The sequence below is a fragment of the Armigeres subalbatus genome, unplaced genomic scaffold, assembly GCF_024139115.2.
Source record: "Armigeres subalbatus isolate Guangzhou_Male unplaced genomic scaffold, GZ_Asu_2 Contig149, whole genome shotgun sequence".
NCBI lineage: Eukaryota > Metazoa > Arthropoda > Insecta > Diptera > Culicidae > Armigeres > Armigeres subalbatus.
In genome coordinates, this window is record NW_026942275.1 from 471,144 (window position 1) to 491,097 (window position 19,954).

The 19,954-nt window shown below is 44.3% G+C and overlaps 2 protein-coding genes across 2 annotated transcripts in view; one reads left to right on the forward strand and one right to left on the reverse strand.

The window, feature by feature from the left end:
* LOC134202871 (uncharacterized) overlaps window positions 1–19,954 on the reverse strand; it is a 156,539-nt gene that overhangs the window by 136,069 nt on the left and 516 nt on the right. The gene's annotated exons all lie outside the window — the stretch shown is intronic.
* On the forward strand, window positions 20–19,603 carry LOC134202858 (probable cytochrome P450 304a1). Its single transcript, XM_062677841.1, has 3 exons — window positions 20–711; window positions 18,623–18,894; window positions 18,959–19,603. Exons 1-3 carry the CDS (start codon window positions 62–64, stop codon window positions 19,582–19,584), a joined length of 1,548 nt encoding a protein of 515 aa, XP_062533825.1. The 5' UTR covers window positions 20–61; the 3' UTR covers window positions 19,585–19,603.

Here is a 19,954-nt window from a genome sequence, read left to right on the forward strand (position 1 = left end):
GTTTAGTCTCTAATCGCTATTCAAACGACAGTCGCGCGTGCTGATTCTAAAAGCAGCAACAATGCTGCTCAATCCGAGCAACCTCCTGTGGGCCGTGGCCACCGGGCTACTGATCTATCGCTGTTTTCGGTTCATGTTCGATCGACCACCAAACTTTCCCAGCGGTCCACCCCGGCTTCCGCTGCTCGGAAGCTATCTGATCATGCTGATGATCAACTATCGGCACCTGCACAAAGCCGCCCTGCGGCTGAGTCAGCTCTACCGGACCAAGATCCTGGGCATATATTTGGGAGACTATCCCTCGATTGTGGTGAACGATTTGGCCATCGCAAAGGAAGTCCTGTCCCGGACGGAATTCGATGGCCGTTCGGATCTGTTTCTGGCGCGCCTGCGGGAACGGAACTTTCGCAGGCGGGGCATATTTTTCACGCAAGGGCCACACTGGAAGGAGCAGAGGCGATTTGTGCTGAGGCATTTGCGGGACTATGGTTTCGGAAGGCGTTTCGAAGAATTGGAAGCGGAAACGCGGAACGAAATGATGACGCTGCTGGATGTGCTTCGATATGGGGCGAAATATGATCATGAACGGTTGTTCGCAAAGGACGGTTATGTGAATTGCCCAGACGTGTTTTACGGACTGCTGGGCAATGTGTATTTTCAAGTTTTCTGTGGAGAGCGGTTCCCGCGAAAGGATATGGCACTGTTATTTGAGTGAGTACTTAATCTAAATCAGTGGAAGCAAAACAGGGAATGTAGACAATTATTTCACATACACGCAGATACGAAATCCGATGACTTAAATTTCTAAGTTCTTTTAAAATGTGTGACCTTCCTTATGTCCAATAATCCACGTTATCACTAAGTTTAACTAACCTAGATCAAACAGAAAGGATCTTATAAAATATGTTCTGTTGTGGTACCTATAAATCTTCACACAGTACAACAGCTCATGCAAAGTAAGGCTCGCTCAAGCTTATCTTGTTTGAAGTCTTGTAATTATTAGGCATAACTTATTATATTTACCTGCATCTCGTGTTTGGTTTCTCTACCTTTTTTGCATTTTTTCCACAAAGATACAGAATCAGCTGTTGAGACTTGAGCTCGTTTTATAAATGCCAATACAATATTATCTTGGTCAAAAATGACCGAAATGGAAAGTATAAAAAAATAAGTAATAAGTTGAATCATATTTATAGTAGAGAGGTGCGCAGTCGTACGGAAAACAGCCAACTTTACCCAATCAAGTTTTCCAAACTGTTGTGGGACATTAATCAACTGAGATCGAAGTGTGCGTCGATCGCAACCGGTCGCATGTTTCGCTGTCAAGCGATTACTTTTTGTGATATCCCTTTCAGCTGAAACTTTAATTTCATCTACTGATTTACTTGTGCAAGCAAGCAGAGAGATAAGGCCGGCGCACAATGGATCCGGAAAGTAATCCGGAAATTTGACAACTAGTTTGAATTCATGCATTCAAACGTACCGACGCATAATGCATCCGGAATAAGTTTGCGGATTGTACTAAACGCATAAGTAAACCGCAAACCTGTCCGCACCATTTGAACAATCTCAAACTTTGCGGACAGGCTTGCCTCAAAAAATAAACAAATCGCGAGAAAATTATGATTAATTTTCACTTCCACTGGAAAATGCAAAGAATTTACATTGGAAATTTAAAAGAGATAAAACTCAAATGAATATGTTGAATTTCTATGGGAAAATGTAAGTATGTTTCTAAGGAAGTTATACAGAGTTGCAACGGGTAATTCAAAAGAATATCCTCGGAAAACTCTAAGGAAATTTCCTGGGAAATTGTAAGAAATGTTCGTGGAAAATATTGTAAGAATTTTTCAGGGGAAATTGTAAAGAACTTCCATACGAAATTGCGAGGAATTTAAACGGGAAATGAAAGGAATTTCTTCGGGCATTTTTAAGAATTTTCTGTTAGCATTTGATGGGGATTTCCATCGAAAATTGTTAGGTATTTCTATTGGAAATTTCCATAGACATTATTTAAATAATACCAATGGCAAATTACAAGGGATCTCTATTGAAAATAGAAAAGAATTTTTAAAGAAAATTATATGGGATTTTATGGGAAATTGTTAGGAATTTCCATGAGAAACTGTTATGGGATTTTTCATGAAAATATTTGCGGAATGTCCATAGAAAACCATGAACGGAGAGGAACTTCCATGAGAAACCATGGAGAATTGTATGGAATTTCCATTGAAATTTCTAGAGGAATTTCTATAAGAACATTTGAGGGATTTCAATTGGCAAACTGCTTGTAAATTTGTGACGAATTTCAATGGGAAATTCTAAAGAATTTTATGACAATGTGTAAGGACTATCCATGAGAAACTGTTGGGAATACCAAAAGTAAACTGTTAAAAGTTTCGTAGGGCAATTCGAAGAAATTTTCATGTCAAATTGTGAACGTAATTGTTAGAAACTGTTAGGAAATTTCATGGAAAATTGTTAAGAACATCAATGGGAAATTGAAACAAATTTCCAAAAGGAATTGCAAGAAATTACTAGTAGAAACTGTTAGCGTTTCTCATGGGAAACTGTAAGGGGTTTGCATGGGAAATCATGAGGAATTTCCATAAGAAATTGTAAAAAATTTCAATTGGAAATTTTAACGAATGTCCATTGAAAATTGAAAGATATTTCAACGGAAATTCCAAAGAAGTTTCACAAGACATTTTTATAGATTTTCATTGGAAATAGCAAAGAAATTTACAAGGTGAATAGTAAGGAATTTGACGTGCCTCCTGGAATTCCTCCGGAAGTGCTTCCAAGAATTTCTCCGGAAGTTCCTCTCAAAATTCCTCTAAAAGTTCCTCCGCAAATTCTTCCAGAAGGTCCTCCAAGAATTATTCTGTTAATTCTTCCAAGAAATTCCAAGAATTCCTCCGGAAGTTCCTCCAGGAGTTCCGCCCGAAGATCATCCAGGAAATTCCCTGTAAGTTCCTCCAGGAATTCCCCCAGAAATTCTTCCAGGAATTCCCCCAGAAATTCCTCCAGGAATTACCCCGGAATTTCCTCCGAAAATACCTAGAAAATGACCTTCGGAAGTTTCTACAGGGAATCCTCCAGAAATTTGTTCAGGAATTAGAAATTCCTCCAGAAGTGCTTCCAGAAAATTCCTCCGTAAGTCCCTCTAGGAGCTCCCCCTAAAGATCCTCCCGGATTTCCCTGGAAGATTCCTCCATGAATTCCCCCGGAGCTTCCTCCAGGAATTCCTCCAAAAATTCCTTAAAAATTCCCTAGGGTATTTCTATAGGGGGTCCTCCAAAAAATTGTACAGGAATTCCTTAGAAAGCTTCTACAATTTTTTTGGAAAATCCTCCAAACATTCCTCTGCAAGTTCATCCAGGAATTCCTCCGGTAATTCCTCCGGAAGTTCCCAGGAATTCATCCGTAAATGCTTCCAGGAGTTCTCCTAAGTTCCTCCAAAAATTCCTCATGAAGTTCCGCCATGAATTCCTCGGAAGTTCATCCAGGAATTTGTCCTGAAGTTCCTCAGGAATTCGTCCGGAAGTTCCTCCAGGAATTTCTCAGGAAGTTCCTCAGGAATTCATCTGGAAGTTCGTCCAGAAATTCGTCCGGAAGTCTCTCCAGGAATTCGTCCGGAAGTTCCTCCAGGAATTCTTTCAGAAGTTCCTCCAGGAATTCGTCCGGAAGTTCTTCCAAGAATTTGTCCGGAGGTTCCTAAAGGAATTCGTTCGGAAGTTCCTCCAGGAATTCGTAAGGAAGTTCCTTCAGGAATTCGTTCGGAAGTTCCTCCAGGAAGTTCTTCCAGGGAATCCTCCGGAAGTTCCTCCAGCAATTCCTCCGGAAGTTTCACAAGGAATTCCTCCTCGGAGTTTCTCCAGAAGCTCCCTCAGAGTTTTCAGGATTTTTCTGAAAGTTCCTCAAATAATTCCTCCAGGAACTCGTCATATATTTCCTTTGGAAGTTTCTACAGTGAATCCTCAGGGAACTTCCTACAAGAATTCCTCTGGAAATTCCTCCAGGAATTTATCCGGAAGTTTCTCCAGAAATTCCTCAAGGAATTTCGGAGAAATTCCTCAAGGAGCTTCGGAAGAATTATTAAAAGAAATTCCGGAGAAATTACTGAAGGAAATTGTGGAGGATTTCCTGAAGAAACATCCGGGAAAATTTCTGAAGGAACTTTCGGAAGAATTCCTGAAGGAACTACTGGAAGAATTCCTGAATGAACTTTCCGGGGAATTCCTGGAGAAACATCCGAAAGAATTCCTGAAGGAACTTCCGGAGAAATTCATGAAGGAACCTCCGGAGAAACTCCTGAAGGAACTTCTGAAAAATTCCTGAAGGAATTTTTGGAGGAATTCCTGACAGAACTTCCGAAGTAATTCCTGGAGGAACTTCCGGATGAATTCCTAGAGGAGTTTCCAGAACATTTTCCGAATGATTTTTTGTAGAAAATTTCCGAAAGAATTTCTGTAGCTGGAGGAGTCCCTATAGAAACTTCAGAAGGACATTTTTGTGGAATTTTTAGAAGAATTCCTGGAGAAACTTCAAGAGGAATTCTTAGAAACTTCCGAAGGAATTTCTGGGGGAATTCTTGGAGGCAGTTACAGGGGAATTCCTGGAGGGACTCCGGGAGGAATTTTTAGAGGAATTTTCGGAGGATTTTCCGAATGATTTTTTGCAGAAACTTCCGAAAGAATTCCTGTAGAAATTTCTGGAGGAATCCCTGTAGAAACTTCGGAATAAATTTTTGAGGAATTTCTAGAGGAATTTCTGGAGGAATTTCCGGAGGAACTTCCGAAAATTTCTATAGGATTCTTTATAAAAACTTGCGAAGTTAATGTTTGTGGAATTTCTGGGGGAATTCCTTGAGGTACTTCCAGGGGAATTACTGGAGAAACTGGGGGGAGGAACTGCTGGAGAAACTTCCAGAGGAAATGTTTGAGGAATTTCTGGGGGAATTCTTGGAGGCAGTTCCAGGGAATTCCTGGAGGGTCTCCCGGATGATTTTAGAGGAATTCTCGAAGAATTTTCCGATTGTTTTTTTTTGTATTTTTTTAGGAATTTTTGAAAGAATTCCTGGAAGAACTTCCGGAGGATTTTCTGGAGGAACTTCCGAAAATTTCCGAAGGATTTTTATAAAAACTTCCGAAGTTCATGTTTGAGGAATTTCTGGGAATTCCTGGAGGTACTTGCCGGGGAATTACTGGAGGAACTTCGAGAGGAACTGCTATAGAAACTTTGGAGAAACTTCCGGAAGAATTTCTGGAGGAGCTTCCGAAGCAATTTCTGGAGGAACTTCCGGAGCAATTCTCAGGTGAACTTCCAGAGCAATCCTTGGAGGATCTTCCGGAGCATTTCATGGGGAATTCTGGAGTTTCTGAAAGAACTTCCTGAGGAATTCCTAGTGGACTTTTCGGAGGATTTTCTTAATGATTTTTTGTAATAACTTCCGAAGGAAATGTAGAAATTTCCAGAGGACTCCTATAGAAACTTCTAAAGGAAATTTTTTGAGTCATTTTAAAAAATTTCTGAAGGAACTTCAGAGGAATTCTTGGAGAAACTTCTCGAGGTATTCTTGAAGGAATTTCCGAAGAAATTTTAAATAAACTATTTATAATTCAAGTGGAAATTTCTGACGGAAATTTCCACTTGAATTATATTCCTGAGGCACTTCCAGAGTAATTGTTAGAGGAACTTCTAGAAGAATTTAAGGAGAAACTTCTGGATAAACTCTCGAAGGAATTTCTGGAGGATTTTGTGGAGAATCTCCTGGAGAAACTGCTGAAGGAATTTCTGGAGAAAGCTTCAGGAGAATATCTTGAGGTACTTTCGGAGGAAGTCTATACGAGGATTTTATGAAGGAATTCCTGGAGGAGCTTGCGGAGGAATTCTCGGAGGAATTTCTCAAGAAATTCCTGGAATGACTTAATGGGGAAACTTGCCCAGGAATTACCTGAACCAATCACGATTTTACGATTTTACGATTTTCACGATCATCCATCCTCCAATGTCGAAAAATTCAGTTTTAATTCTCCTTCAAATTTTATGAACACTTCAACAACTTGTCTAAATAAATATAAGCTTAAAATCTCGAGCGCCAGAGATACATAGGGGCACAGCAGTTATTTTCGTCTGTTCGTCATAGTCTCGAAAACCAATAAAACAGACTCTTTTTTGTAAAACTCATATGTACCAAATCGTAAGGTCAGGAGAAACGTTCTGCTATAGTGGATTTCTAGCAAATGTACGTTGCTTTCGTTGTTTTTAGCCCCTACGACGATGGACGGAAATACATGCCGTGTCCCTATATCCATTCTGTAATAACTTATTTGGAACCCAACTGCGACAAGAAAATGTTAACTGCTCAACTGTCAAAAACCGTATGCATTGTGGGTTGCTTATCCGTTTTTGCGTACGTTTTTGTATTTTAGTACAAAACGTATCAAACGGATTACAAAAACATACTCAAACGCAAACGCAACGTATCCATTGTGCTCCGGCCTTTAACTCTGATTGTTTTCTGGTGCAGTGATTTACAATGTGTATTGCTATCAAAAGTTAGGAAATTATAGTGATTATGTTGGCGCGTATAATTTCCACGTTCATTCCTACATTGAACACCGTACTGTTAAGAACGTTTTGCTTAATAAACTTTTAATCCGTAAATAAAACCTGACTTCATTCGGAGTTCCGACTCGTCCCTCAAGAGGTTATGGGCACCACCGCGAAAGACGTGACCTGCAACATCCCGTTATTACGAGGAAGTGGAGCAGATTTCCAAAACTGGAGCTATCGAGTGAAGGTATACCGCGAAGCGAAATGGCGTTACGGATGTTTTGACCGGAGTGGCTCCGGTAGCAGCAGAAGATAAAGCCAAGTTCGAAGAGAAAGACCGGATTGAAAAAGCGTAGCTGGTGGGGTGTGTATCGGGTGAGTGTCTCGAAATCGTTCGAGAGAAGACGACCACTAAGGATATATGGGCCAGCTTAGAGACGACATATGCAAAGAAATCCGTGGCAAGCCAAACAATCATTCGGAAGCAGTTGGCTCGTTTAGGGATGAAGGAAGGTGCCGATATGAGGACACAGCTGTTGGAATTTGATGGACTGGTAAGAAGATTGAAGACCGCTGGTGCGACGATGGCTGCAAGTGATCTGGTATCGCAACTATTTTTAACCCTGCCAGACTCTTTTGACCCTCTAATCACGGCCTTGGAGAATATAGCGGAAGAAGAATTAAACTTGGATCTCGTCAAGCAACGTCTGTTGGCCAAGGAAAGCAAACGATCCGATGAGCAAGGTGATTTCTTTGAAGACAAGTATGCAGCTTTCACCAGTGACTCGAAGTGACTCGAAGAAGAAAATCCTCGGAAAGTACCATCGATGTGGTCGCCGGGGACATATGAAGAAAGATTGCCGCCAACGGGAAGCCAATTCAGCGAAGAAGAGTGCCGTGAGTTTCTTGGCTGATGCCAATGTTGCGGAGAAGAGGCCAGGACGCATCGTATTCAAGCTCGATTTCGGGTGCAATGACCATTTGGTATGTGACAAGACCGTATTCATTCACTATTCTGAAGAATTTGTCAAATCCTGTGGAGATCAAGGTTGCTAAGGAAGGAGAAGCAATGATCGCTGGTCAAATTGGTAAAATTAAGGGCGTGACAACAGCAACAAGGGCGTGACATTCAACATCAAAAACGTGATTTACGTCCTTGAACTACGTGAAAATCTCATGTCGGTCAAGAAAATGACAAATACAGATATATTTGTGCTTTTTTCGAGAACGTAGCAGTGTTGAAGAAGGCCGGAAAAGCTGTTGGCTACTGGACACCTCTGTAGTAATTTGTATTAACTCGATATGTCGTTTCAAGAAGTTCAAGCAAACCTTTGTGAGGCAGGAATTGGAAACTTATGGCTCCGTCGACTCGGGCATATTGGGCATATCTTAGCCAGGAAAGGTATGCTGAAAGGTATGCATGAAAAATCAAGTAAGATCGATTTTTGTAACACCTGTGTACAAGCTAAGCAATGCCGAAAACCGTTTAATGGTACGAAAATTAGGGCCAACCGGCCATTGGAGCGTATCCACTCGGATGTATGCGGACCCATTGATCCACCACAGTGGCGTAGCCTGAAAATTGGTCTGGGGAAGGGGCTGGGGTTTTCCGAATATTTTTTCGAAAAAAAAAATTTTCTTCCAAAAATTTTGTTTTTGGGGGGGAGGGTTATGCCCAAAACCACCCCCGTGGCTACGCCACTGATCCAACAGCATGGGATGGTTCTCGATACTTTGTGAGTTTCATCGATGACTACACTCATTTCTCCATGATTTACTTGTTGAAGAAAGTCTGGCGTGTTCGACAGTGCGAGTGTTACTGCCATGTTCGGGAAGTCTATTTCGAGGATGATTGTTGATCAAGGAACGGAGTACTGTTCTGCAAATCAAATGGAGTACTACAAGCAAAACGGGATCCAACTGGAGGCTACGGTTGCTTATAGTCCCCAACAAAATGGTGTAGCGGAGAGGTTCAACCGAACCTTGATTGAGAAAGTTCGCTCCGTGCTCATTCAATCGAAGGCGCCGAAGCGTTTGTGGTCAGAAGCAGTTCTAGCGTGCGTTTACTTGATGAACCGAAGTCCAACAAGCGCGCTGCCTTCTGTTGTCACCCCTGCTGAGGTGTGGTTCGGTCGTATACTGGATCTGGAGAAAATACGTGTGTTTGGCTGTACGAGTTTCGTTTGGACCCCAAGCAGAAAAGACGTAAGTTAGATGCCACTAGTAAAGAGATGCTCCCAATGGATACCGTGTGTTGGACCCGGTGACTCGAAAAGTTATGAATCAAGCTTCCCCTACGATAAGATGCAGCAGGAAGATGATGTGCTTTTGACTGTTCATCTTCCCCTCGAGCAAGAGGGGGATACAACCAGCCAAGCTTTGAAAACAAGAACGCCGTTGATGAATAAGCCCCCGGGATGATCAAGCTTAAAATTAACCTGAAATCAGTCAAATTGAAGAATTAATTGATGATGTTGACGAACCAGAAAACGCGCTCCCTTCGCCCACAGAAAGCCACGAAATTCCCAGTGAATTGTTGTCGAGGCATAGCGGACAAGAGCGCAGGCTCCTCCCCGGTAAGTTATACGATTACTTTATCGGTTATAGAGCTGTTTCTGGTGATAAACTAACCGAACGACCTAACCGGACCAAATGGAAGGCAGCCATACGAGATGAATTACGTTCCATGGAGCAGAACAAGGACTGGCGATTTTCAAGTTGGCCCAAGGGAGTGAAATCGCTGAAGATAAAATGAGTGTTCCGGCTGAAAGACGATGCAACCGGAAATACAGCGAAGTATAAAGCAAGGCTTTAAATGATTTTTTGCAGAAGGCTGGCGTTGACTACAAAGGAAACTTGCTCCAGTTGCAAGACTTGTCACTATCAGGACTGTACTCGCAGCTGGTGTTCAGTGAGATTCCTCTTCCATCAAATGGCCGTCAAGACAGCGTTCCTGCATGGAGAGCTGAAAGAAGAATTATACATGGTGATTGCGGATGGCGTCGCAGCTCCTCCCAATACAGTGTGCCGTTTGTTCAAATCACTGTATAGATTGGAGCAATCTCAAGGTGCTGGAACAAAAGTTCAACAACCGTCTATTGAATTTGGGATTCCAGCGATCACAACATTACTGCCTATGCCTATGTACGTATACAACCAGGAGATGAAGTCTACATCATACTCTATGTGGACGATTTGCTAATAGCTGGGAGAAAGCTGGAAACGATAGAGAAACTGAAGAAAGCATTAAGTTCAACGTTTTTCATGACAGACTGCGGAGAAGTCAGTCGTTTCTTGGGTATGAAGCTGGAGTAGGACCACACGAAAAATTCAATGAGCCTTTGACAGAAAGCGAACATGGAAAAACTGTTGGTGCGCTACAATATGGTGGATTGTAACCCTACCAAGACGCCTATGGATAAGAGCCTGCGTGCTTCGCGAGATGGTGAAACAAGCAAGGAACCGTACCGCGAGCTTCTGGGTACAATCATGTACATAATGCTGTGCACCAGACCCGATCTGTGTTATCCCGTCGGATTCCTGGGCCGTTACCAACAAAATTCAACAATAACTGATTGGCAGTGCCACAAGCGAGTTGTACGATACCTGAAAGGAACGAAAGCGAAGCATCTGAAATACATTCGTGATGACTCAGCTGAACCGTTGGTCGGATATGCTGACGCCGACTGGGCATCGGATACAGCAGACAGGAAGTCATTCAGCGGTTATTTGTTCACGGTATTCGGTAACGCTGTGTCATGGTCGAGTAAGAAGCAGGTGACAGTTGCCACATCTTCAAGTGAAGCAGAATACGTGTCCCTTAGTTCTGCTGTCTCAGAAGCTATCTGGCTTTCAGAAATGATGGATCCAGTCTCAATATACAAGATCCAGTCTCAATATACAAGGATAACCAAGGAGCGATAGGCATGGCAAACAATTGCGAAAACAAACGATCAAAGCACATAGATATCAAGCATCACTTTATTAGAGATCATATTGCGAATGATCGAATAGTATTGAAGTATGTGCGAACCGAGGACCAGTTAGCGGATCTGTTTACCAAACCGGTAGACGCTATACATCTCCAGAAACTGTGCCAAGGTGTCGGATTATCCGATTGAGTGTTGGCGCAATAATCAATCGGTCGTAGCGCTGTTACGTTGTTATGGGAGCTACATAGCAACACAAGTAGCTTGTTAGGAAACATAATTTTCACGTTCATTCCTACATTGAACACCGTACTGTTAAGAACGTTTTGCTTAATAAACTTTTAATCCGTTAAATAAAACCTGACTTCATTCGGAGTTCCGACTCGTCTCTCAAGAGATTATGTATTAGAGTGGGGCGCAGTTGTATGGAAAAACGCAAGCTTGAGATCAAGGTTTTTCTGAATCGTTTTGGAACCCCAATCAACTGTGCAAAATATGGACTCGATTGGTTGCAACCTCGCATGCCGCATCGCGTTTTAAATTTACATGGGGATTAGTATGGGAAAACGAACTTTTTAACATATTTGCTCTTAGCGGCTTCAATTTATCATCAATCACGTGACTCAATACGTTAGCACATAGTCTGGAAGATGCCGAAAGACTTTTCCGAAGAAGGTACGTAGCTGGAAGGTCTACAAAAATGTTATTACGTTTCGAAAATTGATTGCTCAAACCATATGCTAGAAATCAATGTTTCTGCCAACACTACCGGACAACCTATGGTTATCGAAGGGCAAAATCCATCTTCCTTCTTATCGGATTTTTTTCCTCTAAAGCCCTATAAGATCTTTTTTTTTTTAAATAACACTCAGGTAAATTATTGATCTACGTAGTACAGCAAATCTGGCAGAATAAACGATTTTTTGCATATGGTTTGAACACTCAATGTTCCAAGCGTTATAACTTTTTCGTGGACGTTCCAGCAACGTGCCTTCTTCAACAAAGTTTTTCGTTATCCTTTGCATTATACTTTAACGCAATGTGCCACTTGGTTTACGATGAACTGAAACCTCTAGTAGAAGAAATGCAAAAATATACGTTCTCTCCTTTCGAGAGGCCCAGGAAGCCTCCTTTCGAGAGGCCCGGAAGCCTCCTTTCAAGAGGCCAGGAAGCCTCCTTTCAAGAGGCCAGGAAGCCTCCTTTCAAGAGGCCAGAAGCCTCCTTTCAAGAGGCCCGGAAGCCTCCTTTCAAGAGGCTCAGCCTGCTTTCAAGAGGCCCAGAAGCCTCCTTTCAAGAGGCTCAGGATGCTCCCTTTCAAGAGGCTCCAGGAAGCCTCCCTTTCAAGAGGCTCGGATGCCTCCTTTCAAGAGGCTCAGATGCCTCCTTTCAAGAGCTCAGATGCTCCCTTTCAAAGGCTCAGGAAGCCTCCTTTCAAGAGGCTCAGAAGCCTCCTTTCAAGAGGCTCAGAGCCTCCTTTCAAGAGGCTCAGAAGCCTCCTTTCAAGAAGCTCAGAGCCTCCTTTCCAAGAAGAGCTCAAGCCTCCTTTCAAGAGGCTCAGAGCCTCCTTTCAAGAGGCTCCAAGCCTCCCTTTCAAGAGGCTCAGGAAGCCTCCCTTTCAAGAGGCTCAAAGCCTCCTTTCAAGAGCTCAGAAGCCTCCTTTCAAGAGGCTCAAGCCTCCTTTCAAGAGCTCAGAAGCCTCCTTTCAAGAGGCTCGGAAGCCTCCTTTCAAGAGGCTCAGAAGCCTCCTTTCAAGAGCTCAGAAGCCTCCTTTCCAAGAGCTCAGAGCCTCCTTTCAAGAGGCTCAGGAAGCCTCCTTTCAAGAGCTCAGAAGCCTCCTTTCAAGAGGCTCAGAGCCTCCTCCTTTCAAGAGGCTCAGAGCCTCCTTTCCAAGAGCTCAAGCCTCCTTTCAAGAGGCTCAGAGCCTCCTTTCAAGAGGCTCAGAAGCCTCCTTTCAAGAGCTCAAGCCTCCTTTCAAGAGCTCGGAAGCCTCCTTTCAAGAGGCTCAAGCCTCCTTTCAAGAGGCTCAAGCCTCCTTTCAAGAGGCTCGGAAGTCTCCTTTCAAGAGGCTCAAGCCTCCTTTCAAGAGGCTCCAGGAAGCCTCCTTTCAAGAGGCTCAGAAGCCTCCTTTCAAGAGAGCTCAGAAGCCTCCTTTCAAGAGGCTCCAGAAGCCTCCTTTCAAGAGCTCCAGAAGCCTCCTTTCAAGAGCTCAGAAGCCTCCTTTCAAGAGGCTCAGGAAGCCTCCTTTCAAGAGGCTCAGAAGTCTCCTTTCAAGAGGCTCAGGAAGCCTCCTTTCAAGAGGCTCAAGCCTCCTTCCAAGACTCAGGAAGCCTCCTTCCAAGAGGCTCGGAAGCCTCCTTCCAAGAGGCTCGGAAGCCTCCTTCCAAGAGGCTCGGAAGCCTCCTTCCAAGAGGCCCGGAAGCCTCCTTTCAAGAGGCTCGGATGCTCCCTTTCAAGAGGCTCGGATGCTCCCTTTCAAGAGGCTCGGAGGCCTCCTTTCAAGAGGCTCGGATGCTCCCTTTCAAGAGGCTCGGATGCTCCCTTTCAAGAGGGAGCCTCATTTCTAGAGACTCGGAAGCCTCATTTCTAGAGACTCAGGAAGCCTCATTTCTAGAGACTCGGAAGCCTCATTTCTAGAGACTCAGAGCCTCCTTTCAAGAGTCTCAGAGCCTCCTTTCAAGAGGCTCAGGAAGCCTCCTTTCAAGAGGCTCAGGAAGCCTCCTTTCAAGAGGCTCAGAGCCTCCTTTCAAGAGGCTCAGAAGCCTACTTTCAAGAGGCTCAGGAAGCCTCCTTTCAAGAGGCTCAGAAGCCTTCTTTCAAGAGGCTCAGGCCTCCTTTCAAGAGGCTCAGAAGCCCTTCTTTCAAGAGGCTCCAGAAGCCTCCTTTCAAGAGGCTCGGAAGCCTCCTTTCAAGAGGCCTGGAAGCCTCCTTTCAAGAGGCTCAAGCCTCCTTTCAAGAGGCTCAGAAGCCTCCTTTCAAGAGCTGGAAGCCTCCTTTCAAGAGGCCAGGAAGCCTCCTTTCAAGAGGCCCGGAAGCCTCCTTTCAAGAGGCCAGAAGCCTCCTTTCAAGAGGCCGGACGCCTCCTTTCAAGAGGCCAGACGCCTCCTTTCAAGAGGCCCAGAAGCCCTACTTTCAAGAGGCCAGGCCTCCTTTCAAGAGACCAGGAAGCCTCCTTTCAAGAGACCCGGAAGCCTCCTTTCAAGAGGCCGGAAGTCTCCTTTCAAGAGGCCCGGAAGCCTCCTTTCAAGAGGCCAGGAAGCCTCCTTTCAAGAGGCCAGGAAGCCTCCTTTCAAGAGGCCCAGGAAGCCTCCTTTCAAGAGGCCCGGAAGCCTCCTTTCAAGAGCCAGGAAGCCTCCTTTCATTTCAAGAGGCCCGGAAGCCTCCTTTCATTTCAAGAGGCCCAGGAAGCCTCCTTTCAAGAGGCCAGGAAGCCTCCTTTCAAGAGGCTCAGAGCCTCCTTTCAAGAGGCCAGGAAGCCTCCATCCAAAAGGCCCGGAAGCCTCCTTCCAAAAGGCCGGAAGCCTCCTTTCGAGAGGCCAGGAAGCCTCCTTTCGAGGAGGCCCAGGAAGCCTCCTTTCGAGAGGCCCGGAAGCCTCCTTTCAAGAGGCCCGGAAGTCTCCTTTCAAGAGGCCAGGAAGCCTCCTTTCAAGAGGCCAGGAAGCCTCCTTTCAAGAGGCCAGGCTTCCTTTCAAGAGGCCCAGGAAGCCTCCTTTCAAGAGGCCAGGAAGCCTCCTTTCAAGTGGCCTGGAAGCCTCCTTTCAAGTGGCCCGGAAGCCTCCTTTCAAGAGTCCCGGAAGCCTCCTTTCAAGAAGCCAGGAAGCCTCCTTTCAAGAAGGCAGGAGGCCTCCGTTCGAGAGGCCTGGAAGCATCCTTTCCTTTCAAGAGGCCAGGAAGCCTCCTTTCAAGAGGCCTGGAAGCCTCCTTTCAAGAGGCCCGGAAGCCTCCTTTCAAGAGGCCAGGAAGCCTCCTTTCAAGAGGCCAGAGCCTCCTTTCAAGAGGCCAAGAAACCTCCTTTCAAGAGGCCAGGAAGCCTACTTTCACGAGGCCCGGAAACATCCTTTCAAGAGGCCAGGAAGCCTCCTTTTGAGAGGCCAGGAAGCCTCCTTTCGAGAGGCCAGGAAGCCTCCTTTCAAGAGGCCAGGAAGCCTCCTTTCAAGAGGCTGAAGCCTGCTTTCAAAGGCCCGGAAGCCTCCTTTCAAGAGGCCAGGAAGCCTCCTTTCCAAGAGGCCAGGAAGCCTCCTTTCAAGAGGCCAGAGCCTCCTTTCAAGAGGCCTGAAGCCTCCTTTCAAGAGGCCAGAAGCCTCCTTTCAAGAGGCTGAAGCCTCCTTTCAAGAGGCCAGAAGCCTCCTTTCAAGGCCAAGAGTCCTTTTAAGTGGCTCTAAAGCCGCCTTTCAAAATGCTTGGAAGCCTCTCTTCAAGAGCTCGGAATAGTCAAAACTTTAGCCAGCTTTATGGAAAGTCATATATACTATTGATTTACAGTTCCATTTTTCAAATGGTCGGGGTTCAGCCAAAACACACCAAGCGCCAATGAAAAATTACCCATTTTGTTTGCATAAGTTTTCCTGTAGCAGATCCAATTGAATACAAATCTTATTGGATATCCTTCCACCCTATAACTGAGGATATCCATCAACAAATGTACGAATGAATTGATATGAACAAAGTGACACAAGTCAGTCAAAAAGGCGCATGGTGCGGTTTCGCTGACCCCCGACCCCGATCTTATGAGTTACATTTATTTTCATTTACAGCAAAAAAATAGGGGGTACCTCAAATAATTCAAATCTGCGAAGGGGTACCTCTCAAGAAAAAGGTTGAGAACCGCTGTTACAGACGGAAGCGGAGACAACAGTCCCGCCTCAAGAAACACGTAAGTTCTATCAAACTCAAAATAATCCACACGTTAATGCTACCTGGAAATACACGTAGATGGTTGAAAATGAACTTTTCTGCAAGTTCATCTGCAGAAGGTAACAATCATGAAGTATTTGATGTATACTAAATGAGCCATCGGTGGCTTTTACTGCGGTCACCTGGTCACTTCTACGTGAAAATCCCATGATGGCTTGAAGTTCATTTTGATAGCTAAACTTTGTTCATTTCATGTTTGTTGTGGAAAATATCACAAGTTTGATCATAAAACAGATTATTACGGTACGCTGCTAGTCAGATGACGATTCATTCGAGCATGTTGGTGACTAAAGATCGGCACAGGTAAAACATATTATTTTATTATTGCAATCAAATAAATAAGATTTTATTGCAGGATTTATTGCAGCCAGATTATCAATTTATCAGCTTCCCATGAGCTACTCTACCGGGGCTGTATGACTAGCGAGATAAAAAGAAGCAATCTAGTTGCGAATTATTTTTGCGGCTGTTCCAATCCACATTCCTTTGGCAGTATTTGTTCCTATAATTTATTATTGAGCAATAAATTGTATTTTGAGCATTGTTTCAATAATTTTGAAGGCCTTAATTTTATTTCTACGTATTAGCATTGAAAACAATCTCAAAGTATAAATGAAGCTGATAAAAATCAACGAGTAGTACCATGGATTTTAAACATGTTTAATATGATTTTCATCACAACACTAATTAACATCTACCAAAACATATAGTGGAATCTACCGAGAAGTCACGTAGCTATTACGTGACACATCAGTAGATCGAGTATTCATGAGTTCATTTGTAGTCACCTACGTTCCACGTAGCCCTTACGTGAAAAGTGTGATGGAAAAAAGTCACATATGTTTTCACGTAGCATTAACGTTTGTATTATTTTGAGTGTAGAAGCTCAACGCATCCCGCAAAGGCTTCGTTCCGCGAGGCGAAATGTGCCGGGATAAGGATGGGAGTGTAAAGTTCAAAGGAAAACGCACTGGTCTGGTCAACAGTTGCTACAGAAGAGAGCATCTATATTTATTTTACCCAACAGCAAACTTCTCATGTTTATGTACAAGTGTTTCTTATATAGGTACCTAGATTTATTTATCAGGACTATGACAATTCTTATCTGTCAATTATCTGAACTATAGGGATTGGAATCTGAACACGCTAAACATTATTTATTCTTTCTCGAGTATATGACAGAGAGCATTTTGACGGACGAACGTGTGGTGATCGCAAGGTGGAAGCAGCACTATGAGGAACATTTGAATGGCGCTGAGAGTACGGGCAGTGAAAGTCAAGGGAGCGGAGGAAATGACTACGTCAGTTCAGCGGACGATGGAAGCTAGCCACTTGCCTGCACAAACTGATAGTCAGAATCTGTGAAACTGAACAGCTACCGGAAGAATGGAAATAAGGGGTTATATGCCCCGGCAGAAAGCTGGAGTATGAGAACTTTCGAGCGATCACCATCCTTAATGCCGCCTACAAAGTGATATCCCAGATAATCTTCCGTCGTCTGTCACCATTAGTGAACGAGTTCGTGGGAAGTTATCAAGCCGGCTTCGTTGACGGCCGCTCGACAACGGACCAGATCTTTACTGTACAGCAAATCCTTCAAAAATGCCGTGAATACCAGGTCCCAACGCACCATCTGTTCGTTGATTTCAAGGCGGCATACGACAGTATAGACCGCGTAGAGCTATGGAAAATTATGGACGAGAACAGGGAAGCTTACCAGACTGATCAAAGCAACGGTGGATGTTGTGCAAAACTGTGCTTGAAGATTTCGGGCGAACGCTCCAGTTCGTTCGAATCGCGCCGGGGACTAAGACAAGGTGATGGACTTTCGTGCCTGTTGTTCAACATTGCGCTAGAAGGTGTCATGCGGAGAGCCGGGTGTAACAGCCGGGGTACGATTTTCAACAGATCCAGTCAATTTATTTGCTTCGCGGATGACATGGACATTGTCGGCCGAACATTTGCAAAGGTGGCAGAACTGTACACCCGCCTGAAACGTGAAGCAACAAAAGTTGGACTGGTGGTGAATGCGTCAAAGACAAAGTACATGCTTGTGGGCGGAACCGAGCGTGAAAGGGCCGCCTGGGAAGCAGTGTTACGATAGACGGGGATACCTTCCAGGTGGTCGATGAATTTGTCTACCTCGGATCCTTGCTAACGGCTGACAACATCGTTAGTCGTGAAATACGAAGGCGCATCATCTGTGGAAGTCGAGTCTACTGCGGGCTCCAGAAGAAACTGCGGTAAAAAAGATTCGCCACCGCACCAAATGTGTCTTGTACAAGACGTTAATAAGAACGGTTGTCCTCTACAGACATGAAACATGGACAATGCTCGAGGAGGACTTGCAAGCACTCGGAGTATTCGAGAGACGGGAGCTTAGGACCCTCTTTGGCGGTGTGCAAGAAGACGATGTGTGGCGGCAAAGAATGAACCACAGGCTCGCCCAGCTCTACGATGAACCCAGTATCCAGAAGGTAGCTAAAGTCGGAAGGGCACGATCGGCAGGACATGTTGCAAGAATTCCGGACAGCAACCCTGCAAAGATGGTGTTCTCTTCCAATCCGGCAGGTACGAGACGGCGTGGAGCGCAGCGAGCGAGGTGGGCGAGGTGGTGCAAAACGAGTTGACGAGCGTGGCGCCAAATTGTTGATTTAGTGTTATCTGTTCAAATGTAGACTAAATAAATTAAATGAATGAAGATCAGAAGACAATAACGAAGTGTTGAGTTCGTGCAGTACGCTGTGAATGAACTATAACTTAAATGTGTTTTGGGTTATTCATTGTCATGCCGGAAATAGATCCTAAATCCAATGATTAATATTTATTTCAACGCTGTTTGGCATATTTTCAATTAAAATTTTGAAGTCAAAGATCTCGTCCATAATGCAATCAGTGGTAAACCTGTTTTTAACTCCAGATGCTGCCAATGAATCCTATACTCGGTGACATTATAATCACGGTTTTTGAGGTAGGTTTAATCACGCGCCACAAGAAGAGTTAATATTATTCCATCCAATTCCACTTTATTGTAACTTTACAGATACGTGTTTCGACATTAAAAGGTCACCTTCTTTGTATTGTACTTCACTCAACATACTCTCTTACGAATCAAGTACGACACGTTAAAGTTCAAAATTGTCTGTGGTGCGATAGTGACTGTATGGCAATGTTGCAAAATAATTAAAATCGTAATCCGCTTATGTTTTCTCTATTTCCATTAGAACTGGCCGCCATGCGATCCACTTTCAGCAGAAAGGTGACGACTATGGAACCATCCTGAGTTACCTGCCGTGGTTGAAGGACTACTTCCCGGAGGCCACAAACTATCGCATACTCAGGGAAGTGAACGATCGAATGAACGACATGATAGAAGGAATGGTCGAAAAATATCTGTCTTCGTACGACGAGAACCACACCCGGTGCTTCCTGGATCGCTATATTCGCGAAATGAAACAAACCAAACCGCTGGAAGGCGATGCATTTACTTTCCAATGTAGGTCGTTAACTTCATCGTGCTCCATGGCATTATCTTTTTTTCCCTTTACATTACATTACAGATGATCAACTGATTATGGTCCTGTGGGACATGTTAATCCCCACCATATCCGGTTCAGCCATCCAGCTGACGATGCTGTTGGAACGTCTTCTGCTGAACCCCCGAGTTGCCCGAAAGGTCCAACAGGAGCTGGACGACGTCGTCGGTCGAGGACGGCTACCCGCGTTAGACGACCGAATCAGCCTGCCCTACACAGAGGCAACTCTTCGCGAAGCACTCCGTAGCGATACCCTCGTCCCATCTGGCATTTCCCACGTGGCGCTCGAAGATACCAAACTGTGTGGGTATGACATCCCGAAGGGTTGCTTCGTCATGCTCGGATTGGACGTGATTCACAACCAGCGGGAATTCTGGGGTGATCCGGAGTGCTTCCGACCGGAGCGATTCTTGGACGAGTTTGGCAAACTTTCGCTCAAAAAGGACATTTCGGTACCTTTTGGGGCGGGGAAACGGCTGTGCGCGGGAGAAACTTTTGCCAGGAATACGTTGTTTCTGATGTTTAGCGCTTTGATGCAAAACTTCAATGTGAAACAGCGACCGGGTGATCCATTGCCGGACGTTGCCAAAAGGATTACTGGAGTGATTACTTCGACGGAGCCATTGTGGCTCCGTTTTGAGGCCAGATAGAATAAGAATCATAGTAAATAAACGCTAACTAAAAGAAATATTCAAAATAAGGTCCTTTGTATTTTTACAATAAGTATTTATAGTGTCAGATAATCAGTATTTAAGATTGGATTTTGCCAGTATCACTGCACCTGCCTAGTTAAGAGCATATAAATGGCGAGTAAAGCCAAGGTTGTCATCATGCTACTAACCAAGCCATTCATGGATGGAAATTAGCCTAAATGACAGCAATTACAATTCATATTGTTCTCCTTAATGGACTACTCCTAAGTCATGTAGATTTAATTATTTAAGATTTTCAGAGGAATGTCTTCACTTGCCATTGTAGAGATCAGTATAATTTGAAATTCAATATTAGGACGAGTCAGTA

What these genes read in the sequence shown, in the direction of transcription:
- LOC134202858 (XM_062677841.1), top strand. Translation starts at nt 62, where the DNA reads ATGCTGCTCAATCCGAGCAACCTCCTGTGGGCCGTGGCCACCGGGCTA. An exon ending in GATATGGCACTGTTATTTGA is followed by an intron (nt 712 to 18,622) that starts GTGAGTACTTAA and finishes TATTTCCATTAG; the next exon opens with AACTGGCCGCCATGCGATCC. An exon ending in CGATGCATTTACTTTCCAAT is followed by an intron (nt 18,895 to 18,958) that starts GTAGGTCGTTAA and finishes ATTACATTACAG; the next exon opens with ATGATCAACTGATTATGGTC.